The sequence below is a fragment of the Tachysurus fulvidraco genome, chromosome 13 (assembly GCF_022655615.1).
Source record: "Tachysurus fulvidraco isolate hzauxx_2018 chromosome 13, HZAU_PFXX_2.0, whole genome shotgun sequence".
Lineage (NCBI taxonomy): Eukaryota > Metazoa > Chordata > Actinopteri > Siluriformes > Bagridae > Tachysurus > Tachysurus fulvidraco.
Window position 1 is genome coordinate 27,000,476 of NC_062530.1, and position 20,000 is coordinate 27,020,475.

At 46.7% G+C, this 20,000-nt stretch overlaps 1 protein-coding gene across 2 annotated transcripts in view; it reads right to left on the bottom strand.

Moving 5' to 3' along the window:
• mapk6 (mitogen-activated protein kinase 6) overlaps positions 1 to 20,000 on the bottom strand; it is a 20,592-nt gene that overhangs the window by 1 nt on the left and 591 nt on the right. The window contains exons 2-8 of one of the 2 annotated variants that reach the window (XM_047822402.1): positions 15,070 to 15,237; positions 10,759 to 11,863; positions 6,013 to 6,157; positions 4,813 to 4,977; positions 4,250 to 4,451; positions 3,509 to 4,133; positions 1 to 2,581 (exon numbers count right to left, since the gene is read on the bottom strand). The exon at positions 1 to 2,581 is cut by the window's left edge and continues 1 nt beyond it. In XM_047822402.1, coding sequence (XP_047678358.1) covers positions 2,234 to 2,581; positions 3,509 to 4,133; positions 4,250 to 4,451; positions 4,813 to 4,977; positions 6,013 to 6,157; positions 10,759 to 11,313 — 2,040 coding nt within the window. In that variant the 5' untranslated portion in view covers positions 11,314 to 11,863; positions 15,070 to 15,237 and the 3' untranslated portion in view covers positions 1 to 2,233. The remainder of the gene's footprint in view (positions 2,582 to 3,508; positions 4,134 to 4,249; positions 4,452 to 4,812; positions 4,978 to 6,012; positions 6,158 to 10,758; positions 11,864 to 15,069; positions 15,238 to 20,000) is intronic. The other variant, XM_027171116.2, reaches the window with a different exon arrangement.

Below are 20,000 nucleotides of genomic sequence, written 5' to 3' on the forward strand. Positions count from 1 at the left end.
CGATTTCACCGGCCATTTTATTTGATTTATTTTACAAGAGAACCAACGGAATATCAGTTCAACAAAAAACATAAAATAAAATAAAAAACAATAAAAAGAGAAGTCCATAGCTCTACTACATGCTATAAGCAGCTTAAACCTTTATCATGCTCACGTGGGAGAAAATAAAAACGTAGGATAAAATAAAGGAGGACGACGGCGGCGGCGGCGCCTTTAACTTCGCTTTAGATGTACCTTCTATAGGAGATCTTCCATGCACACGTTTCTAACTGCACGGGTATAAAAAAAAAAAAAAAGAAGGAGGGAAACAAACTCCAACTCGGACGTTAAGACTTCTAGGTGCTCTGATTCCGTATCACCGCCGTTCACTTCTGCACCTCCAAGTTAAAAAAACAAACAAACAAACAAACAAACGGTTGTTTCCTTTAAAAGGAACGCTGGAAAAACAGTTCTTCACAAAGGATGAGTATCCTCCAGCTGTTTTTACACACACACACACACACACACTCGCGCACACACACACACACACACACGCACGATGGAAGTTCAATGCCTCAGTCGCCATTCAGAGTCGCACTGAAAAACAATGACGGCTCTTAAAATAAATAGATAACACAAGTTACGCTTAAAATAAATACGTGATCTTAACACTTCACTATGGCGAAAAAGAAAAGAGAGGAAAAAAAAAAAAAACAACAGCCATGTGATCGGGCACTGAAAGGTCGTACAGGGCGAGTGACACTGACACACACGCGTCTACAGTTACCTCTGAGGTAGATAACACTTACGTTAACCTACGGTGTAAAATAAAACGAAACGAACGGCTGAGCTGCTGCTGGCATCGGGTCTGAATCAAACACCTACCGTACGGAGACGTGAGAGAGGGGGGAGGAGGAGGTGAAATTATGGTGTGAGAGAGAGAGAGAGAGGGAGGGAGAAAGAGGACAAAAAGGATATAGAACAGAAAATAGCCAAACAAATTGGCTTGGGGGCAGTAAAGGGTATTTAAAAAAAAAAAAAAAAAAAGCTTGGGGTAGTTATTTTAAAACGATCTATTTGTGAGAGAAAAAAACAAAGGGTAATAAAGTATGATAGGGTTAAAACGGGGGCAATTAGAATAGAGTAAAAAAAACTATATTTAAAATAATAATTAAAAAAAAAAAAAACACACGGAGGACAAAAATAAAACCACATCGGACCAGAAAAAAGGACGTAGTGTGGAGGAGAAAAAAAAGAAAAGAAAAAAAAGATAAAGATGTTTTTATGAACTGATGGTAAGAACAGAGCAGGTCAAATATCAGGATCAACAAAATGAATAAAACACTTCAAAATAGATTCCAAAAACGAGAGCAGATGACTGGACAGAGAGTAAACAAACAAAATAAAATAATATATAATGAAATGGTTATATGGAAATAGTGTGTGTGTGTGTGTGTGCGTGTGCGTGTGTGTGTGTGTGTGTGTGAAGGGAAACAGAACAGCAAGCAAATGTTCTACGATATAAATCATCAGAATAAGGAGCAGGTTGATAAATAGAAAAAAAAGCTTTGGAACTGCGTGAAAAATAAATAAAAGCAGAAAGAATAAAGGAGAGAAGAGCGGAGGGACTTTGGTGTGCGCGCGAAAGACGAGAAATAAACGGATTCTTTTTTTTTTTAAAGAGGAGGAAAAGGAGGAAGTCAGGATGTGGGTGACGTCACCGGTCTCGCGGTCAGTGCGTCCCCCCTCCCTCGTCTTTTCCCCTCGGGTTTGCGATGGTCCTCTAGCGTGTGTACGGCTCTACGGGATGCTGTGTGCAAAATGTCATGCGTCTCGTTTCTGGGGTGGTTTTTTTTTTTTCCTTTCTTGTATTTTTTCCTGTTTTTATATTTCTGGAGAGAAAAAAAAAAGCATGAACACTGAATCTCTTTAGTGAACCAGGAACTGATGATGAATATGACTCTCTCTCTCTGAACCGTTAACCCGAAAAGAAAACTGAAACGTAGCCGTGTGTGTGTGTGTGAGAGAGTGTGTGTGTTTTGGTTATACGACACATCGTGGGATTTAGAAGCGTCGCTCTGTAACGCGGACACTTCAGAATAACGCTAACGGATTGTCGCGACGGAGAAACGGTGCCCTGTAATAGGCTCAGGAGCGCTGACTCCGCCCCCTGCAGGTGTTTTCCTGAAGTGTCGGTGCTGACGGTGCGGCGCGTCCTGAACACGGAGGTGCGGTATGACCTGCTCGTGCCTGTTTAATTCAGGTGTTTGAGGATGCTGCTGTAGGTCTTGTGGGCGATCTGAGGTGAACACCTGACGTGAGCCTGCAGAGATTTTTTAGCGTCGAACCCGAGAGACTCGAGGACGATCTCGCCGCCGAGTCGGGGCACGGTTTCGTCCCTCTGAGGCTCCGTGTCCGGGGACATGTCTGGGGAGCAGACGGACGCGTCCTCGTCCTCTTTTTTGCTGAAGAGGCGATCTAGGTAGCTGGTGTATCCTCCTCCGTATCCTCCTCCTTCTTTCTGCTGGTCCCAGCACGCCTGGTCGATCAGACAGCTCTCCGTCCCGCTGCTCTCCCACGGGCACTGATGAGCCAAGTTCACCTGTCAGTAACAATCAGTGTTAGAACAAGGATCAGGAACGACGACTGGTGCAGCAACTACATGATTAAAATATTTAAAAAGCAATAAAAGGAAGTCAGGAGCGATTTAACATGAGCTGAGAAACCTAATGAAACTGTCAGATATAAAGAGGCAGATTAATGACGGGAAAAACAATAAGACAGAAGACTCATAAGCAGCCGTGTGGTCGTGTAAACAACAGTGGAAGTAAAAAGAGAAGTGTGTTTGCTGAGCTGAGACACGAAGCTGGTGTGAATGTGTGTGTGCACTGTGTGTGTGTATGTGCTGGTGTTCGTGTGTGCGTGTATGTATGTATGTGTGCGTGCTGATCTCGGTGTGTGTGTGTGTGTGTGCGCGCGCACACGTGTATGTGTGCGTGCTGATCTATGTGTATGTATGTATGTTTGCGCGCGCATGCGTGTGTGCGTGTGTGTGTGTGTACATGCGTACGTGTGTGTGCGTGCTGATGTGTGTGTGCTGATGTGCATCAGTGCGTGTGTGTGTGCACGTGTGTGTATGTGCTGATGCGTGTGTGTAAGTGTGTGTGCGTATGTGCTGATGTGTGTGTGTGTGCGCTGATGTGTGTGTGTGTGTTGATGTGTGTGAGAGCGCGCGTGTGTGTGTGTGTGCGTGCGTGCGGTGTGCTGATGTGTGTGTGTGCACGTGTGTGTGGTGTGTGTGTGCTGATGTGTGTGTGTGTCAGCGTGTGCGTGCGTGCGTATGTGCTGATGTGTATGTGTACTGATGTGTCTGTGTGTGCACGCACTGATGTGTGTGTGTGTGTGTGCGTGCATGCGTGTGTGTGTGTGTATGTTCTGATGTGTGTGTGTGCGTATGTGCTGATGTGTATGTGTGCTGATGTGTCTGTGTGCGCACTGATGTGCATGTGTGTGTGTGTGTGTACACTACCTGACACTTCTCGTCCTTCTCCTGACTGGCTGATTTTCCGAGCTGAGACACAGAGGTGTTGAGCTCGTTCAGGAGGCCGATGTCGCGGCTCTCGGGCTGCAGGCTGAGTCGGATGGTGCCGGCGATGAAGGAGTCGAAGTCAAAGCCCTGATGGTGTTGATGCTGGTGCTTCTCCTTGTCCAGCTGAGCCTTCACCAGGCCGTTCTTCTCACACTTGCTCTTGCTCTTACGGTCCGCTCTCTCTTTGCACTGCTGCTCTTTCCAGTTGGAGAGGTCGATGATGAGCTTGGGCTCGTAGTAGTGGTTCACTTCGCTCTCTCTCCAGATCAGGTTGTCCAGGTAGGACTGGGACGCCGCCTTGTAGTTACACGTGTGGCCGCACTCCTGCTCACAGTACTTGTTCTCGTGGTGGACGCTCTCGTCACGGCGCAGGCTCGGTGCAGAGTCGAACGGCTGCTCGTCCAGGAACTTCTCGCTCTCGGCGTCTGCGTACTTGCGCGGGTCCAGCTGCGCTTCCTCGTCGTCTGTGATGTCAGACATGGCACGTGGGTCACGCTGCACCTCCTCCACCTCCCCCACACTCTGCAGAGGCCACTCTGGCTCTGATAACTGACTCTCATGGTACCTGAGGGATCACACACACACACACACACGTTTTTACATATACCTTCCAAATAAAAGCAAGAATGAATACACCACTGCGTGTGTGTGTGTGTGTGTGTGTGAGAGAGAGAGAGATACCTGTCCCAGTTGTAGACATGACTGTGGCTCTCGTCCATCAGCAGGATGTCGTCCACCTCGTCCTCGATGTGGAAGGGGTGAGAGGACACGGGTTCGTCGAGAGGGAACGAGTACACACTCATGTAGGGGTGAGCCAGAGCCTCCTCCGCCGTCAACCGGTCCATGGGGTTAAAGGTCAAGATCTTTTCCAAAAAGTCCAGAGCTGTGAACACAGAATGCTGAGTTTATTTATGTTCCATTTAAGAAAAACTAATAAATCATCACGGCCAAGTGACACAGACAGAGTGAGAGAAAAAGTGAAGAGGATTGTGTATTGTGTGTGTGTAGTGTGTGTGTAGTGTGTGTGTGTGTGTAGCTGTGTGTGTAGTGTGTGTGTAGTGTGTGGCTGTGTGTGTGTAGTGTGTGTGTGTAGTGTGTGGCTGTGTGTGTGTAGTGTGTGTGTAGTGTGTGTGTGTAGTGTGTGGCTGTGTGTAGCTGTGTGTGTGTAGTGTGTAGCTGTGTGTAGTGTATGTATGTGTATATGTGTGTAGTGTGTGTGTAGTGTGTAGCTGTCACACACTGACCCTCAGTGCTGACACCTGGGAGCAGTTTAGCGAGTGGAGTGTGTGGTACAGTCATGTCGTTTTTAATAAACACAGGGATGACACTCTGTAACTCCTGTCTGTCCTCCTCATGGATCACGGGGATCGACTCCAGGATCAACTGCATCTGCTCCAACTCATGGGCACCTGCACGCACGCACGCACACACACACACACACACGTCATGACAATCCTAGACACAGAACAAGGCAGACTAAATCAATCCTGAATGTCTCTGAAGATCAGGTTAATTATATGTTAATCATATGCAAATGGTTCAGAGCTTTGCACAGTGCATGAGAACGCTGGAACCTCCTGGTGTTCACGCTACAACATGACATGAGGGGAGAAGCAGATGTCTCCATGGTGATCGTGTTACATAACAATGCCGTGACCATCTGTGTTGTTCTGATGGCACTGGCTGAACTTGGAGCTTTGGGGAAACCCAGAATGAGCAGTGCCGAGGAGATGTGACGTGTGCCGAGGAGATGTGTACTGAGGAGAGATGATGTGTACTGAGGAGAGATGATGTGTACTGAGGAGAGATGATGTGTACTGAGGAGAGATGATGTGTACTGAGGAGAGATGATGTGTACTGAGGAGAGATGATGTGTACTGAGGAGAGATGATGTGTACTGAGGAGAGATGATGTGTACTGAGGAGAGATGATGTGTACTGAGGAGAGATGATGTGTACTGAGGAGAGATGATGTGTACTGAGGAGAGATGATGTGTACTGAGGAGAGATGATGTGTACTGAGGAGAGATGATGTGTACTGAGGAGAGATGATGTGTACTGAGGAGAGATGATGTGTACTGAGGAGAGATGATGTGTACTGAGGAGAGATGATGTGTACTGAGGAGAGATGATGTGTACTGAGGAGAGATGATGTGTACTGAGGAGAGATGATGTGTACTGAGATGATGTGTACTGAGATGATGTGTACTGAGATGATGTGTACTGAGATGATGTGTACTGAGATGATGTGTACTGAGATGATGTGTACTGAGATGATGTGTACTGAGATGATGTGTACTGAGATGATGCGTACTGAGATGATGTGTACTGAGATGATGTGTACTGAGATGATGTGTACTGAGATGATGTGTACTGAGATGATGTGTACTGAGATGATGTGTGCTGAGATGATGTGTGCTGAAATCACAAGGAAAGGATTCTGACCTGCAAACAGTGTTTTTCCTGTAAGCATCTCGGCAAAGATGCAGCCTGCTGCCCACATGTCGATGGCTTTAGTGTAGTTATTAGGGGAGAGGAGAAGGCGAGGGGAACGATACCACTTTGTGACCAGACCTTCTGACAGGTGACCCTGCGAGAGAGAGAGAGAGACGTGTGTAAGCTGCTAAACAAATAAAAGCAATAGTGCAGTTCAGTAGGAGGGAGAGAGAGAGAGAGACCTGAGAGCAAGAGACAGCAGGACAGTTGTGTCAAGAAGTTACACAACTTCAGAGTGATCTAGTTTCTCTCTCTCTCTCTCTCACACACACACTCACACACACATCCAGCCACAAACCCCCACCCACCCCTTTCATGCTCTTCAAAGACCTCTGAATGCAGAGAGCTGATGTGTCAATTTCCATATGAGGGCCATTTTTGGCTCCATTGATACGACATTAGAATCACTGATGCATTTAGGAACCTCACCACCACCACTCCAACCACACACACACACACACACATCCCCACACACACACACACCCCCACACGTCATTTCAGCAGAAATGGATGTGTATCTTTCATTTCCTTCTGTTCTAACCTCACAGTTCAGCTCATGCAAATTAGTGTGTATTTGCCTTAGCACCACATTAATAACCGTGAGAACAAAGCTCTAATTAGCGTGACGCAAATGACACTATTAGCATAAAACCAGTCAGCATTTACATTATAACGGTGCGCGCGTGTGCACACACACACACACACACACACACACACACACACACACACACACACACACAGTGCTTTTACTGATTAATGATACTCGTCTCCTCTGGCCTCAGTACTGCTATATCAGGGGTTTAAAAATTATTAGTAATGTTAACATTCAGATTAAACAATGATGTGAGGAGACTCTGGATTTTGCTCCGGTACGTCCTGTCTAATCACACACACACACACACACACACACACACACACACACACACAGAGACAGACACACACAGAGACAGACACACACAGAGACAGACACACACACAGAGACAGACACACACAGAGACAGACACACACACAGAGACAGACACACACACAGAGACAGACACACACAGACAAACACACACACACACACACACACACCCCCAAGGTTCATGAATGTTCAAAAAAATTGTTGAACAGGAAAAAAAAGTGCTGAAGTTGGTGTTTGACGCTCAGTGTGACTCTGAATACACTCTGTGCTCTTATACAGATTACCCCACAATTTACACACATTCCTGTTAGGCCTCTCTCTCTCTGTTCTCCTGACAGGAACATTCCTGGGAACAGAGCCATGGTCTCTCTCTCACACACACACACACACACACACACACACACACACACACACACACACACACCACTAAACACAATTAGTGTACGCTCTGTACACAAATCAACACATGGCCCCAAATGAAAGTAGCACTAAGAGAAAGAGTAGTGTGTCCTAAACGCCGGCGCTCTGCCGTACCGGAGTGACATCGTTTCTATAGTAACACTCCAGGAGGGGACTCGACATCGCAGCCCTAAAGGTAAGTGTATCACCTTCGGTGTGGATTAGCTTCCTGTCACAGGACATCACTGATGTGTTTTATTCCCACATCAGCATCTGTCATTCCTTCTGAAGGACGAAGAGAGAGAAATGATCTCTGTGCCAGTTCTTTAAATGGTGCGTGTGTTGTTTGTGAGTGGAGAGAGTGAGAATAATAAACCCACACACAAACCCACACACACACACACACACACACACACACACACACAAACACTCATTCAGAAAGCGAGCTAAACGAGCTGGACTGAGTGACACATCAGACTGCTCCAGCTGAGTCACTCTGCATCAGTGAGAGTGTGACGGTGCCACTGCAGCCCGACGGAGGGGCTTCTGAACACGGGCAGGTCACAGACTGAGAAATGTGTGTGTTCATCATAAATACACTAATAATACAATAAAAGACACACAGCAGTGTTTAACATCACTGTATAGATTATACCATGATGAGCCTCTCACAAACATCTACACACACACACACACACACACACACAGACACACACACTGAATGAATCATTCTGTTATTGAAAGTATGACTATACAGGTGAGTAAAGGAACAAACACATTCATCACTTACATTACTTATAGATACCTGTACACTCATCCACTCTAACCCTCAACACACCTGTAAAGGGCTGATAGAGGGAGAGGGAGAGGGAGGGAGAGAGAGAGAGAGAGAGAGATATCGATCTAGAATAGAGTAAAAAATCTTTATCCAGGTTCCTCCTGCATGCTGATAAATTCCTCCACCTTTACAATGAACAAGCCTCTAACAGATCACACACACACACACACACACACACACACACACACACACACACACACACACACGCCTCCATCACTCTCTTTTCTGCACCCCATTTACATCTGTGTTTCTTTCACTTTTGATGGTTTTCTTGCCGTGTCTCTGTCTGCTTCTCTTTCTTGTCTGTCTGCTTCTCTTCCTCTACATCTGTCCGTCTGCCGGTCTTCTGAACTCTGTTTGCCCTCTTTTCACCTTTCCTTCCCTCCTGTCTGCTTTTCTCTCCATCTTACCCTCTTGTCTATACACACACACCTCTCCCCCTCACTTCTCTCTCTCTCTCCAAATCCATCTCTCACTCTCCGGCTTTCCTTCTAAACTTCTAGAAGTTTATATAAAACTTCAACAAGCAAAGCTGCTTTATGAGTAAATGCCTCAGATCACTCACACACACTCACTCACACACACACTCTCTCTCTCACACACACACACACACACTAATTGTTTAAATGTCCCCCTTAGTCACATGAGTTTAAACAGGACAGATGTCATGTCAGGTCTGTGACCACAGTCTCTGCTCTGTAATAAGTCTCTTCCCATCCAGATTGTCCTGCTCGTGTGTGTGTGTGTGTGTGTGTGTGTGTGTAGGACTATTCATAGACACACAATATAAATAGCACATTACTCCCTGGTACACATACACATGGCCGCCGTGTGCAGGAGAGTGTGAGTGCACATGTTTGTGCGAGTAACACAGACGGAAAACCGTGTGTGAATCACGTGTGAGTGTGTGACATGAAAGAGAGGACATGACTAATCTAATCCACGTGTTTCTCTGAAACAGCCGGTGGAAACACAGTCATCGGTGAAAAAAGAAAAAGAGAGGAAAACAAACAGCCAGCGCTCTCCAGCCTGCGGGGGATTAGTCACTGCACGCTAGATAAAAACAGGACATCTAATAAACAAAGCTTAGTGCACGAGAGAGAAAACACACACACACACACTCACACACGAGAGCGCAGAAAGACCGTCCTCGTGTCTGATAAAAATAACACCACCTTCTTTTCCTTCTGTCCTTTCCATGTCCAGAACAGAGGACACAGCAGGAAGTGCTAACACACAGCAGGTCTGTTCACTTCCCCTTTCACACCTGGAACATCTGACACACTGGAACTCTAATCATGTCCAACAGGTGTGTTGTAAAGCTGTACTCTCACACACACACCCTCTCTCACACACACCGTCTCTCTCGCACACACACACACCCTCTCTCACACACACACCGTCTCTCTCGCACACACACACACCGTCTCTCTCGCACACACACACACCGTCTCTCTCGCACACACACACACACCCACACCCTCTCTCACACCCCCCCTCTCTCACACACACACCCCTCTCTCATTCACACACCCCCCCCCCTCTCACACACACCCCCCATCTCTCGCACACTCCCCCCTTCTCACGCACTCACCCCCCATCTCACGCACACACACCCCATCTCACGCACACACACCCCATCTCACGCACTCACACACCCACTCCACCACCCCCTCTCCCACACACACCACACCACCCCCTCTCACCACACACCCCGCCACACCCACACCCCACACCCCTCTCCACCCACCCCCACCACCCCCTCTCCCACCACCACACCCAACCACCCTCTCCCACACACCACCCCCACACCCCCTCTCACCCACACCACCCACCCCTCTCCACACCACCCCCACGCACCCACACCCTCTCACCCCCACACACCACACACACCCGGGACCCCTCACCACCACCCCCCCACCCCCTCTCACCCACCACCCCCCCCACCCACCTCACACCCACACGCACCCGCACCCCACCCACCCACACCCCCCCTCTCCCACCACACACCCTCTCCCACACCCCGCACACACCCTCCCACCCCCCCCACCCCCCCCCTCTCCCTCACCCCCACCCTCTCCCACCCCCACCCCCCACCCCTCTCACCACACACGCCCCCCACCCCACCCCTCTCCCACCGGCCCACCCCCCCCCCCCTGTCCCCCCCCCACCCCGCACCCCCCCCCCCACCCCCCCCCCCCCCACCGCCCCCCCCCCCCCTCCCCCCCCACCCCCCCTCTCCCCCCCCCCACCCACCCACCCCCTCACCCCACCCCCCCACCCCCCCCACCCACCCGCCCCCACCCCCCCACACCCCACCCCCACACCCCACAGCCCCCCCCCCACCCCCTCTCCACCACACCCTGCCTCACACCCTCCCCCCCCCACCCACTCTCTCACCCCCCCTCACCCCCCCTCCCCCACCCCCCACCCCTCTCCCCCCCCCCCCCCCCCCCCCCTCTCCCCCCCCCACACACACACACACCCTCTCTCTCACACACCCCAGGAGAGTGAAGCGGAGCACAGAGGTGTTAAACAGTAAAGTCTCACCCACCTTGTGTGAGTAGTGGGGGTCCATGATGCGAGCCAGGCCGAAGTCACCGATCTTTAGCACCAGGTCCTCAGTGTTGACAAACAGGTTGGCGGGTTTGAGGTCTCTGTGCAGGACGTTGGCCGAGTGAATGTACTTGAGTCCGCGCAGCAGCTGGTAGACGAAGAGGCGTGCGTGTTCCTCAGAGAGCGGGCCCTGGTCCAGCACGGTGCACAGGTCCGTCTCCACGTATTCCTGCACGATGTACACCGAGTTGACCTCGGTCAGAGAGCTGGCGTCCTCGCTCAGACGCCGTCCGCTCGGCCCTAGCGTCTCGAACACGCGCACGATGTTGTCGTGGTCGAGGCGGCGGATGATTTTGATCTCCCGCAGCGCGTGTTTGACGCTCTGCGCATCAGTCAGGATGATCTTTTTCACAGCTACGCGCTTGTCACAGTCCTGGTCCACGGCTGAGAACACCAGGCCGTTCCCTCCGTACCCGAGGGGCTTCAGGTCCGTGTACCGGGGGCCCAGGTCAAACCCATGGATGTTCATCAGGCTCTCAAATTTCTCAGCCATTTTACACAACAGCACCACCAAAGATTCAGGAATCGATTGTATCTTCTTTCTCGAAAATATTTTACGTGAGGTTTGATAAGAGAGGCTGTTTGAGTTGAAACAGAGATTCACCTTCTGAGTGGAGAAGAAAAAAAAAAAGTCCTCAGAGCTTTGTCACAGCTCAGAGTGTGTTAATGAGAAGAACACAAAACAGGCCTGTGGGTTTAAACGCTAGTGTTCCTGTGAAGCCCCGGACTGTGGAATGGAATGGGTGTGTGATCAGTGATGAAATGCACGTGTGAGAGCCAATAGCAGCAGCAGCAGCATCCTCACAGCGCCGATGCGTTCAGTGTGCGACTGGTCCTGAGCGGCAGCAGCATTACGATCCTAATGTGATAAACTGAGCACCGTCTGGTCAGTTGTGTGTGTGTGTGTGTGTGCGTGCGTGTGTGTGGGGTGAGGAGCAGCAAGGTTGGATAAGTTTAGCACAAACGCTCTCCCTCAGTGATCAGGTGGCTCCAGCTCACCACAGTCACAATCAAAGCTATCCTCCATTTTACAGTAGGGTTTCCTGAAAAAAAAACACACACACACACACACACACACACACTGTAGATCAATCTTCACAACAGCATTTACAACACAACATACAGTTAGTTTGTAAAATGTTTCGCTCGTAGAGTACTTAATACAAATCCGAGTCAAATCAACATCAATATCCCAGCACAAAAGTAATGGCACCCTGTAAAAGGAGGCGGCGTTGAGAACACCGATGTCAGCTTAGATAGAAGCTGGTGTTTCTTCACAGATCATTAACAGAATGAGAAGTCTGACGTCTAAGGAATCAGTCTGTTTACAGCTGGTCTTTAACTTAGTGTTTAATAAATCACTATCGGTGTGTTAGGATTGTGTGTATCTCCAATCTGCCACCTTGGTGTTTGAGGTTAAGCGCAAATAAAAATGTAAATTGATGTGTATCACTCAGGTGCAACAGGAGAACCGTCACATAGTCTACAGCCACTCGAGTCCTCGAGCTTGTACACATATAAATTATTTCCTCAGATGTGATTCATCAGTTTCCTGTTCTGAGAAAAAAAAGTCAACATGTTTATTAATAAACAGGTTGTGTGTATTGTTGTGAAGTGGTAAATGTAAAGAGAGGCGTGTAAACATTACACTGATGACGGGTGTTGGCTGGCATTCCTCTCAGTGTGTGTGTGTGTTGTGTGTGTGTGTGTGTGTTTGTTTTGGAGATCTGGTAGCTCCACTCTGGAATTAAACACTGATGTAAGTCTGACGTCAGACTGATATCTAACCCAGAAGGACACACCGTCAAACTGGAACGCTTTACATAATCGACTTCTAGGTATTTTTAACTGTTTCAGGAAACTAAAGGAAAAATCACTGAAAATAAATAAACACTTCGTTACTCCTACAGTCAAGAATAAACCATCACTGGTGTACTCATGAGGAGAAAACACACACACACACACACACACACACGTGTAATATGGATGTTTGTAAAAATAAAACATTCACGTTCAGCGCAGAGACAAAGTGGCGTCTCAGATACTCTGTTATCTCGTCTTTGTTTTTCGCATTAGATAACGTTATAACGCACAAATGAACACCTTATTAACACTTCCAGTGAATGTCACGGGCCACAGACAAAATACAGAAAGGTGGAGAGGGGGATGGAGGCATGAAAAAACATTGTGAGAAATAAGGAGAAGAATGTATCAGAGAGAATAATAAATGGAATTGTGAAAAAAAAAAGAATTGAAAACTTTAAGTAGAAAGGAAACAAACTTGAAAGTACAGAGAAAAATGAATAAGAGAGAAAAGAACAAAAGAAAAGAAAGTAGAGAGATGGTGCAGTTTGTGCAGTTGTATGGAAGGAGTCTCCAGGCTCAGCAGTATGGAACACTTAAGGCATCTTCAGGTCAGAAGGGTTTCTATGGTAACACGATAAACAGCGAGTTCAGTTGGAGAGGACGAGAGGGTGCTGTGCTCCAGTTCCACACACCTGACCTCCTGGATGAGGTCCAGCAGCAGCAGCAGGTCAATCTGATCTCAGTATTAGATTAAACACCACAACGTCAGGATCTGATCCTCTCAACAAACTAAAACTGGGTTCAGCTTAAAATTCTGAACGCTTTCTAACTAACAGAGTGCGGTTTATGTAAAGCGAGTGTGTAACTTACCGCTTCCTCAAAGAACAAGACTGAAACACTAACAGCACCTTCACACACACACACACACGCTCACCATAATGACAACCACTACACACACTTATAGTGTGATACCCTCACACACACACACACACACACACCCTTATACAGTGCAATACCCTGACTGACACACACACACACACACACACACTCACTACCTTATACAACCAGGGGCCAGCATGCTAACCCGATCTATCATGTTACACACTCAGTGTGTGTGGTGCAGATTTGCAGCACGACCATTTTGAGAGTTAAACTCCAGAAGAAACCTGAAACTTATCGGCTTTACAGTTTAAACAGCTATAAGATGCTGAAACTGAACCCCAGTGAACTGAACTGTTCTCCAATCGCAGTGTGAAAAAGAAAATAAACAAAGCACAAACCCAGGCTTTAAGAAGCCACCGAAAACACAGAAAGAACCCCGAGAAACACAAAGAGAACACAGGGAAAGCCTTGAGAGAACCCCTAGAGACCCCAGAGAAAGCCCCCGAGAGAACCCAGAGAAAACCCCAGAGAGAACCCAGAGAAAGCCCCTGAGAAACACTGAGAGAACCCCTATAGAGCCTTGAAAGAACCCCGAGACACCCAATGAAAGCCCCTAGAGAACCCTGAGAAACCCCTGGAGAACCCTAACATCCATGTGCAGCACACCCGCACATGTGGCACTTGAACAGGATAAAAGTGCACCATCACACACACCACCCATTTCTTAAGTGCTGTAAGTCCGGATGGCGTTATTTAACATCCCTGATGTTACATTGGGACATTTACAACTTTATTTATCCTAAACACCTCGGGATTTATTACAGAGGGAAAGAAACCAGACTGATTTATATCTAAAAGAGTAAATCGGATCACGACTAGTAGAAATTCTGCACCTATTCACACGATTTAGGGGAAAGAAAAGCACATAGTTCCCCGTTATTTACCTCACAAACAAAATCCTCTCATTTATTTTATCGGCTGTGTTCGTATTAGCCGCATAGACTACACATCACAACCGTATACAGGCATCGCGCTCGGATTGGTTCACTGCAACGTCAAACATGGAACAGAGCGGAAAATGTAGCGCCGACCAATCAGAGCGCATGAGGTGAGCCTTCAACAGCCAATCACCGCAGAGAAGGCGGAATCTACACTAAAAATGGGTGGGAATCTAAAGTTTGTGATAGCGACATAGAACACAGCGTATTACTAGAAAGATCCCGGGCACTATTTCTTTGTTGCTACAACCATAAATCACTTGTAACGAAACTAATAGATTGTTTAGATGTAAAGAGCAAATAAATATTATATCTTAAAAAGAAAAACGCCTTTTATTTGGCGCCGAAAAGTGGCCTCGCGAGCTGAAACAAAGGAGACCGTTGTTAGCATGCGAAGGCTAATGCTAACTGAGGCTAGGGCTAACTAAGCTAAAGCTAACGAAGCTAATTGAACAATGAACGTTTCTTAAGGAAATAAATAAACATACAGAGAAAACCACAGCGATTTTTACACTAATTAAATGTCGGTAATGTCTCCGAACACCGTTTATTTAATAACTTACTGTTCTTTCTCGTGTCATTTGGGGGATTTTCCTTCTGAACCGAACGCTGTCGGTGTTTCTCTTCCTTCCCCTCGGTCTCTCAGCGCCATTCACATTACTGCAGCGATTACAGGCAGAGTGGGCGGAGCCAGTCATTCAAGTAAATGGGCGGGGCTTTGCGTCACACTACTGCCGGAAATGAAGCCTCATTGATTACATTCAGATAGTGATTATTGATTTCATTTATTTTTATATCTGTATTTAGAGGGTTTATAAAAGCTACAGAATAAACACAAAGTAAACAAGACAAGAAGATAGACATCAATATCAGGGAGAAGTACAACTAGACATCCATTTTGCAGCAGCAAATTACACTAGGAAGGCATTTAAAGTTGTGATTAAATACATTAATATAGAATATTTATTAAAAATATTAAAAGGTGTACTATATATTAAAATGGGGTAGTAAAAGGTTACGTCGGGCTGGAACACGAAGAGTTCACTTTATATGTGTAATAAACAATCTGTGTGTGTGTGTATGTGTGTGTGTGTGTGTGTGTATGTGTATGTGTGTGTGGGTGTCTATATGTGTGTGTGTCTGTGTGTGATTGGGTGAGTGTGTGTGTCTGGGTGTGGGTGAGTGTGTGTGTTTGTGTGAGTGTCTGCATGTCTGTGTGTGGGTGAGTGTGTCTGTGTGTGTGAGTGTCTGCGTGTCTGTGTGTGTGTGTGTGTCTATATGTGTGTGTGTCTGTGTGTGATTGGGTGAGTGTGTGTGTGTCTGGGTGTGGGTGAGTGTGTGTGAGTGTCTGCATGTCTGTGTGTGGGTGAGTGTGTCTGTGTGTGTGAGTGTCTGCGTGTCTGTGTGTGGGTGAGTGTGTCTGTGTGTGTGTGTCTGCGTGTCTGTGTGTGGGTGAGTGTGTCTGTGTGTGGGTGAGTGTCTGTGGGTGGGTGAGTGTGTCTGTGTGTGTGAGTGTCTGCGTGTCTGTGTGTGGGTGAGTGTGTCTGTGTGTGTGAGTGTCTGCGTGTCTGTGTGTGGGTGAGTGTGTCTGTGTGTGTGAGTGTCTGCGTGTCTGTGTGTGGGTGAGTGTGTCTGTGTGTGTGAGTGTCTGCGTGTCTGTGTGTGGGTGAGTGTGTCTGTGTGTGTGTGTCTGCGTGTCTGTGTGTGGGTGAGTGTGTCTGTGTGTGTGAGTGTCTGCGTATCTGTGTGTGGGTGAGTGTGTCTGTGTGTGTGTGTCTGCGTGTCTGTGTGTGGGTGAGTGTGTCTGTGTGTGTGAGTGTCTGCGTATCTGTGTGTGGGTGAGTGTGTCTGTGTGTGTGAGTGTCTGCGTGTCTGTGTGTGGGTGAGTGTGTCTGTGTGTGTGAGTGTCTGCGTGTCTGTGTGTGGGTGAGTGTGTCTGTGTGTGTGAGTGTGTCTGTGTGTGTGAGTGTCTGCGTGTCTGTGTGTGGGTGAGTGTGTCTGTGTGTGAGTGTCTGCGTGTCTGTGTGTGGGTGAGTGTGTCTGTGTGTGTGAGTGTCTGCGTGTCTGTGTGTGGGTGAGTGTGTCTGTGTGTGTGAGTGTCTGCGTGTCTGTGTGTGGGTGAGTGTGTCTGTGTGTGTGAGTGTCTGCGTGTCTGTGTGTGGGTGAGTGTGTCTGTGTGTTGGTGAGTGTCTGTGTGTGGGTGAGTGTGTCTGTGTGTGTGAGTGTCTGTGTGTGGGTGAGTGTGTCTGTGTGTGTGAGTGTCTGCGTGTCTGTGTGTGGGTGAGTGTGTCTGTGTGTGGGTGAGTGTCTGTGTGTGGGTGAGTGTCTGTGTGTGGGTGAGTGTGTCTGTGTGTGTGAGTGTCTGCGTGTCTGTGTGTGGGTGAGTGTGTCTGTGTGTGTGAGTGTCTGCGTGTCTGTGTGTGGGTGAGTGTGTCTGTGTGTGTGAGTGTCTGCGTGTCTGTGTGTGGGTGAGTGTGTCTGTGTGTGAGTGTCTGCGTGTCTGTGTGTGGGTGAGTGTGTCTGTGTGTGAGTGTCTGCGTGTCTGTGTGTGGGTGAGTGTGTCTGTGTGTGTGAGTGTCTGCGTGTCTGTGTGTGGGTGAGTGTGCTGACAATGTGCTGACGTTGTAACACAATGTGTTAGTAAAAGTGACTTCTTTGGTATGTTATGCTCGAGTCTTAGTTAGCGTTTGTGAGCACACTGTGTGATTCACGTCACTACTCACCGTGTGTCTCTGTGTACTTCAGTGTATTCTCTGGGAAGGAATGTGTAAAGGAGAATTCTTTAACAAACACACGTGTCACTTCCTGTCACTTTGTGTCACTTCCTATCAGTGTTGAGAAAGTCTTTAGTGAATGTTCAGATATGACGACATGTTTCCGACTTCCTTTTCCCCAGTTCTTTTCCCTTCAGTGTTTCATCAGCTCAACTGGAGTTCATCAAAAGGACAGCATCACTCTCGATCACCATGAAGCCCAGATTACCCAGAATGCACTGCGGTCAGACACACCTTACATTTAAAATCTGGGACAAAGTTGTAGGAGACTGGGAACCAGTGAAGGTACACAAACAAACAACTTCTAACTCACTATCTAACTAACGGGTCTCAGGCGGCATCGGGCATCGAGGCAGGATACACCCTGGACGGAATGCCAACCCATCACAGGGCACACACACACACTCTCATTCACTCACACACACACACACACACACACACTACGGACAATTTTCCAGAGATGCCAATCAACCTACCAAATATACAACTACTGTAGACAAACAGACAAAAAGATAACTAAGTATGTGACTAACTAACTAACAAACAAAGAGCAAACACATGCACAGCGATCTTAATAAAATGATCAACAAACTCAAACAATACGTAACTAACTAATTACTAACTAACTAACAGCTAATTAACAGCTAACTAACTAACAAGAGGAGCAGAGACAGCAGTGTGATACAGAGAGCTGCGTGTCTCCTCCTGCAGTCCAGGACATGGTCGGTTCTGGACATGAATGTTGACGAAATGTTTAACTTTATACTTTCAGACACTGGAACAGAGAGAATTAAATTAACTAATGATTGCATTTTAAAATGCGGTTTTCACTCCGTTCACACTAGAATTCCTATTTACCCCATCGGGACGGTTCAGAGGTTGTGGGTAGACTTTGTGTTCGGTCCGGTGCGGTGATTTGGGTCATTAATCTCTGAAGGTAAGTTATATAAGTGTAATAATCTCTGACGAGCGTTGTCTTATCTCTGCTTTTCTCAGACGTCACAGAGCCAAAGACTTTCTACCCCAGGCAGTAAACCACTGCTGGAATGTTCCATAATCTACGGTTTACATAATCTAGAGCCGATTATCATGGTTCAGTGGAGAACCCACTCACACACTCACACACACACACACACACACATACACACATACACACACTCAAACACACAAATTACCATGTATTTAATTTAACCGTTCGAGCTTTTCAAGGACTGCTCTGTGTGTGTGTGTGTGTGTGTGTGTGTGTGTGTGTGTGTGTGTGTGTGTGTGTGTGTGTGTGTGTGTGTGTGTGTGTTTGGTGTTTGCGTGTGTTAATTGCCCATTTTGCTCTCAGCCAATCAGAAGGCACTGTACTCGGTCGTACGAGATCGTTGATACAATCTTGGCTGAGAGACATGAAAGTTTTATTGCTGAACTGATAAAAATTCGATGTTTATGTGCAGCTTTGAGGACGGAGTCCAGAACACGGTGAGATACGGAGAGCAAAAGTTCCAACAGAATTTAACCTGGGTGTCAGTAAATACAAGTAAAACACATTAAAATCCTGTCCAGAAAAGTTGATCTGGCGATATGTAAAAGCTGTGGGAAAGACGTGTGTGTAGTAGCATCATCTTTTTCAGAAATTATCCAATAAAATAAGAAGACAATAATCAAACGATGATAATATTACAGCAATATTATTATAGCATTTCTGTATAACAGCAGTAAATATTAAAATAGATCTTTCTGTCTGCTTTATACAATTAGAAATGAATTATAGCCGTGGATAGCTTTACACACGATTAGCTACACTGCTAGCTAGCACCGGAGTTAGCAACTATTGTTAACACTAACTGCAGAATGTAGTTCGCTAGTTAACTTAGTTAAGAATCAGCAATGGATCGCATTCGGATAGCTGATAGTGTTGACTAAAAGATCTGGAATTGTTTTGTCAGTTTGTAGCGAGCTAGCTGTGTTTAGCTAACATGCTCCAATGTAGCTCTTTATTGTAAAGTTAGCTTGCAAGATATATTAAACAATTCATTCATTTACTACCGCTTATCCGAACTTCTCGGGTCACGGGGAGCCTGTGCCTATCTCAGGCGTCATCGGGCATCGAGGCAGGATACACCCTGGACGGAGTGCCAACCCATCACAGGGCACACACACACTCTCATTCACTCACACACTCACACACTACGGACAATTTTCCAGAGATGCCAATCAACCTACCATGCATGTCTTTGGAAGCTGGAGGTGTGAGGCGAATGTGCTAACCACTAAGCCACCATGCCCCCCCCTAAATTAAATATAATAATAATAATAATAATAATATTTTAAATACTTGAGTGACAGAACCTAAGCTAATGTTGGCAACATAGCTACAGTAAACAGATACCATTATAATAATAAATGCAGTACTTAATCCTCCAGTTAAATAGTTAACTGGTTAGTGTTTAGCTAGCATACTGCACTGACAGAACTAGCTAACTTATTTAATAGCATGTGAAGTGAAGACGTGTTTTTATTGTGTATTTTAAAATATTTTTTGTGTAATTGTGTGCAACAGTTATGTGACTTGTGAGTGATTTCAATAATAATAATAATAATAATAATAATAATAATAATAATAATAATAATAATAATAATAATAATAATAAAAGGTAATTAAAGTGTGTGAGTGTGTGTGTGTTTGTATGATTGTGTGTGTGTGTGAGTGTGTGTGTGTGTAATCTCTTTAA